Source organism: Cavia porcellus, unplaced genomic scaffold, assembly GCF_034190915.1.
Source record: "Cavia porcellus strain 051 isolate PalLab524CR breed Dunkin Hartley unplaced genomic scaffold, mCavPor4.1 scaffold_2, whole genome shotgun sequence".
Taxonomy (NCBI): domain Eukaryota; kingdom Metazoa; phylum Chordata; class Mammalia; order Rodentia; family Caviidae; genus Cavia; species Cavia porcellus.
Genome location: NW_026947485.1, coordinates 40899920 through 40905919, shown reverse-complemented (window position 1 = coordinate 40905919; position 6000 = coordinate 40899920). Strand labels below are relative to the sequence as shown.

The 6000-nt window shown below is 38.8% G+C and overlaps 1 protein-coding gene across 2 annotated transcripts in view; it reads right to left on the bottom strand.

Moving 5' to 3' along the window:
* Positions 1-239: 239 nt before the first annotated feature.
* The window catches only part of Znf800 (zinc finger protein 800), a 196627-nt gene continuing 190866 nt past the window's right edge, over positions 240-6000 (bottom strand). For both annotated transcript variants that reach the window (XM_063241262.1, XM_063241259.1), the window contains one exon: positions 240-5800. In XM_063241262.1, the coding sequence (XP_063097332.1) occupies positions 5617-5800 (184 nt within the window). In that variant the 3' untranslated portion in view covers positions 240-5616. The remainder of the gene's footprint in view (positions 5801-6000) is intronic.

Genomic DNA, 6000 nt, shown 5'->3' with positions numbered 1-6000 from the left:
CTTTTAACTAGATAACTAGACATTAAAGAAATGATAATTCCAGTAAATTATTCACTTAGTAAGTAGTACTCTAGATCCCTGTTGTCTGTAATTAATATAGTAACCACTAGCTGGCGCTATTGATAGGCTCTAGTAACTAACAGGGTGGTGCTTTCTTACAATTTTAGTTAAAACCATTTCACAAATAATTTTTATTTTTTCCAAACAAAATTAGCTTTTTATTAGAATAGAAACATAAATATTAATAAACTTACTCTTTATTAAAGAAATTAGGATTAACAATAACAAAACCTCACAACACTATCCTAAATAACATGTCAAAAATGAAATAGAAACAACAATTATCGTCCATTATTTTTAAATAGTAACATTGAGAAACTACATACCAAAACTCTTGGGATGCAGTCAAGATATGCCCAGAGATAAACTTATAGTCTTATGTGTCATATTAAATAAGAAATAAAAATAAATGAACTAAGGCATCAATTATAAAGAAGCATTCTTAAAACAATATGGATAAAAATAAGAGTTAAAGATGAAAAGTTATACTGATATATACATTAGAAAAAATAAAATCATAAAATATCTAAGTATTGGTTCTTTAAAAAGAGTAGCAATTCTAATAAAAGAAAAACGCAACTAAAAAGATTAGAACCGAAACTATAATCATAGATGAGAAAATATTAGTTATAATTTTATGTACAAATCTGCTAGCAATTTTTAAAATTCTATGAAAATGCATGATTTTCTTTAAAAATATAATTTTAAAATTGATACTCAAGAAATAGTAATCTGTCTAGGCCAAAACCATAGAAGTTTTTTCTTTTAAAGTTCTCAGAGAATTAAGTTCCACTCACTCACCCTGAAAAAGCTTGAGGCCTAAATAGTGTTATGGGTGAGTTCCTCCAAAACTTCAAAAAATAGACTATTCCTATAATATGTACTAATCTAGAACATAGACCAACATGAAAATTTTCATTTTTTGAAGCTGATAAAGTGGAATTCAAAAATGTACTACAGTCCAAGCTCTTCTTTTTCATAAATATAAATCCAGTAATCCCAAATAAAATGTAAGAAATCAAATTTAACATTATATTTTAAAAAACCTATCATGATGAAAAATGATACTTCTCAAGCAGAAATAACCCAATACTGAGAAATCTATAAGCATGGTGTATTGTGATAATAGATCGTAAGACTAAAACCACATGGTAATCTCCAGTTACTTGGAATATGTTTAATATAAATCAACAACTTCCAACAAAATGTTTAGTTGAACTGGAAAACCTGATAAAGACCTTTATTTCAGCCCAAGAGCTAACATTAAAAGCTGGTGAAATATTAGTGGCATTCTTAAAAAGTTAGAAATAAGAGCAAAATCTTGCCATCATTTATTTAGCATGTGAGATATAAATATTGTAAAGGACAAGAAAAAATTATTCATTATACAGAAATGATTGACTATTTACTCAATAAGGAGGATGAATGAATCAGTTCCAAAAAGCTACCAAATAAAAAAAATTACTTGATCCCCAAGAAGCATACATTTATTTTTTTTTAATTCCACTCAACAACAAAGACATGAAATATCTAATAATATAACTCATAAGCATAAGCAGGACTTAAAAATTACTGAGGAACATAAAGGATGCTTTTAGTAACTTTGACATGTGACAAATTCTGGAAGAGGAAACAGTATTACAAAATTAGCAATTCTTCCCCAAATAAACTATACTATTTTAAAGTATAATCTACAATGCTAAAAACCATCAAAAGAATTTCTTTTAAAGCTTGACCAAAATATAACTGAAACTTATCTAGAAGAATAAATGCACAAATGTAGCCAAATATTTTTTGAAAAGGAAGAGTAACATTTATCCCCCTGAAAAGTTAAACACAAGTAAAGCAATAATTTAAATAACATCATTCAGTAACAGAGATTACCAAAAAACAATGAATCCAGAAACCACTCCAAGTATATGTAAGAATTTAATATTTGATAAATGTGGAATATTCAAAACAGTAGAAAAGGGAGTTTTCAATACATGATGATGTAACACCTAAATAAATATTTTGACCCTTAATCACAAATCACATCTATATCAAAAATAAATTCCATTTGGAGTAAAGATTCTAAAAAAATTAAAAAGAAACATGGACAGATATTTATATAACATTAATATGATTCATGAAAAAAATAATCTAATGAAAAATACAGTATGTCTGTATATCAAAGATATCATGAATTAACTTGGTACATATTTGAGGACAGGTAAAATGTCCGCAGCATACAGAAAAAAAAAAAAAAAGGGTTAGTGGTTTTAATATATAATGAGCTCTTATAAACTGATAAAGTGAACACTCAACAGAAAAACTGGCATGTGTGTTCATTCATTATTTTCATATTTATTGTGCACCTAACATGTGCCAAATATCATGGAGGGGCTGAGAATACAACGTTGAAGAATGGAGACATTCATACACAGTCTCTTCCCTTATTCATTCTAGGATGGGAAACAGACCACTAAAAAAAGTAAATAGATAAATAAATAAGGTAACAAACAAAAGACTGAGACAACAAATGGAATGAGAAGTCGGGGAATACTTTCCATAGGGTGCTCCAGGAAGGCCTTTTTCAAAGGTATCCAAGTGCATATCTGCATATCTAAAGGATGCAGCGCAATGGGGCAGCAGGTGGCAATGAAGAGCAGCTCAGTCACACAGAACACATTTACCAAGCCCCTGAGGTGCACAAAAGATCTTGGCATGTTGGAGGAGTCAGCAGTGGCTGCATTATGACAAGTAATCGAGGGGAGCCGAGGTGGGGTTAGATAACCGGTTAGGGTCAGAGTATGCTGGGATGAATAAACCACAGTAAAGAGTTTAGATTTTATCCCATAAGCAACAGTTTATTTGATTCAATTTATAAGAATGGTCATAGTTGCCACTGTGCCAAAAACATATTGAAGTGGATCAAGAGTGGCAGCAGACAGACCAAGCAGGACTGACTGTCACAATATTCAGGTGAGAAAACATACTATCCGGACTAAGTAATGGTACTGAACTTGGAAAGAACTAGAGAGCATAAAGACATATCTGGATAATAAAACTGATAAATTAAGTGCTCTACTTGTCGTAGAGAATAAGTCATTAAAAGGAGCAAAGTTGATTTTCAGGTTTCTGGCTTGACAACTGGCTGAAAGGTAGTATAATTTACTGCAATAGGGAAATGAGGTTTGGGGTAAGAAAGCAAATCAGATTTTTGCAAATGTTCAGTTTGAGAGATCTAAGACAACCAAAGGAAGAAATTAAGGAAGCAATTAGATCTAGGTGAGATATATATATGTGAAAATCATTTCAGGATAGAGATGGTACTTATATCTATGAAAACTGGTAAGATACCTGAAAAAGAACACAGAAATAAAAGAAGGACCGGGAAGTAAGCAAAACTCTCAACTTTTTAATATAATACAGAAGATGTATAATAAAACTGGGTAGTAACACAGAAGGAAATTCAGGAGTGAACCATGAATTGAAGAGAAAACATTTAAAGAAGTAGTGATCAAGGTGAGGAGAGCAAAGCACCCTTTTAGACTGGGAAGTATGGAAATGTCTGGTGACATTAATAAGGGTGCTGTCTCTGTGATAATGAGGACACTGAGTCACTGTGGACTGAAAAGGAAAGAGATTACAAAACACAGACAGCATAAAAGGACAACCCCATAAAGAAGTGTGGTTATAAAGAAGAGCTGAAAATTGGCTATGGATGGAGATGACTTGCACAAAGGAAAATCAAATGAAGATACTGGACTATGCTTCAAGGCTGGAGTACAATCCACTGAGGAGAAAGGGATGCAGAAAAGAGAAAGGGAAAACATACAGGGAAAGTTCCTGAAAACTCAGTCCTGGGTAAAATTCAGAGACAAAAGGAAGGACTGATCTTAGAAACGACCTCTACAGTCACAAAAAAGGAAGACAGTTCCCAAAGTAGCTGGGCCAGTCTTGTGGAAAGATGAGAAGTTTATACATAGTAACTCCTATTTTTCTCGTTGAAATATGAAGTAAACCGGGAGAAGGGGACCAGAGCACTTTGAGAAATTGAAAACATGCGCAGAAGTTTTAGAAACAGGAAACTGAGACTATATAGGAACAGCACCAATTTTAGGTTTCAGATAACAGACTGAAAGAAAAAGTTGTTGCTGGAATTTTGTGATTTTCTTAAAGAAAATGTTCGGTTATCTCAGTCAAGCCTATGCCAGCAGATGGTAAGGTTTAACAAGGATTGGGATTTTTCTCAAGAAATAGCTTGGAAGGAACTGAAGTTTAAGAGCTGAGAGCACTGCATTTCAAGGAATGGAATTATAAAAATGGAGCATGGAATCTAGGCGTGAGAAGACATTGCACCTAAGACAAGGGTCGACCAAAGTGGAGAAAAATGAGGTTAATGAACTAGCTGTCAATGAGCAAAAAGTCCAGGATAGAAATTGGTGAGCAGCAAGTGGAATGTCTGAAATGTATTAGTTCAGGTCCTAGAAGCAGACACTAAGATATGGTTCAACGTGCGAGAGTCCTACTGAGGGGACACCTATGAAGGATAAAGGCAGGGAAGCAAGAGAGGGGCAGAGAGCCTTCACACCATAAGGCAGGTCTGACCCACCTATGAAAGGAGAGGAAGATGGGGCAAGAGCCCCAGACCAATGCAACACAGTTCTAAGAAAGTTCAGCCAGGCGTTAAAAGGTCCCCGGGCCCAAATAGCTCATAGGGGCCTCTTGCATCTCACATAAACGGGTCATCATCAGTACACAGCCTGCTGTCAGTCACTGACAAGGAGTGGCCCAGAAGAAGCACTTCGCAGTGGATTCCCAGGAAGGAAGGGGGCTGTCAGTCACCCATCTTCCCTGGAGCAGATGTGAGAGGTACATTCCTGTGGTCCCCGAACATGGGATTCCACAGAGGTTACCGATTCTAATAATGACAAGGTTAGAATGTGGAAGCAAGGACTGACTCAAAAGGAAAGAAATGGCCAAGAGAAAGTTACAGGTAGGAGAGGACTGAACTCTAGAGTTCAAGTTCATCACAGTTGTAAATGACACAACTCAAGGTTATGTCAACCACTTCATAGTCACTGGGGATACACACAGCTATTAAAATAATCTTCTGCCACTTGGCAGTAACGAGGGGCAGGAGCTAGCATGATAACAGAACTTGAGGTGCAGACGACTAATTAGTCTTAGCTAGTCTTTACCACTAATAATGAAAGATACCAACTGGGAGCAGGAAGTCTATAAATTCTGACAAGGAAGAAAAAGAAACTTGTCCTGTGACAGATTCTCAAAGCCAGGCTTCTGGCAGGAAGGATGAAGTCACGCTCTAGGAGCAGCAATGACCAGCCCAGGGGCCACCTGTCCCCGGCCCTAAGGCACATGGTCCTGAGGGGCTTGGGGTAAACAGATTTGGTCAGGGCGCGGTGACAGGAGGTCTGGGAACAGGCTGAGGGTCAGGAGCTGCCTGCCGATGGTGGCCTTCCCGGCGCTCCGCAGGTCCGGAGGGCGAGGCAGAGGCACCTGAGGTACAGGGCTGCGCGGGCGCTGGTCCGAGGCGGCGCTGCGCTCAGCTCACGGGGCTGCGGGCTTGCCGAGGCCGCGCGGCGCGTGCTGGCGCTCCCGGGCGGCGCCGCGGAGCTTGGCGCGGCAGCTGGCAGCAGCCTGGCGCGTGGTGACAGCGCCTGCGGGCGGGCAGCGGCTCCCGGGGGCGGCCGGGCGCAGGATGGTGGCGCTGCGGGGCGATGGCTTCCCCAGGCTTCGGCCCGCATGGGCACAGCGACCCCAGGGAGGAAAGACAGAGACGGCCGGTTAGCAAGGGGCAGGAAATGCGCACGTGCTGCCACCCAGGAGCCGCGACCCGGGGCAGCCACACGCGCCCTTCTCCGCGCCCGCAAGACAGAACTGGGATCCCGCCAACACGGCACGCGACCAGGTCTCAGGACTTCGCGTCCTTAA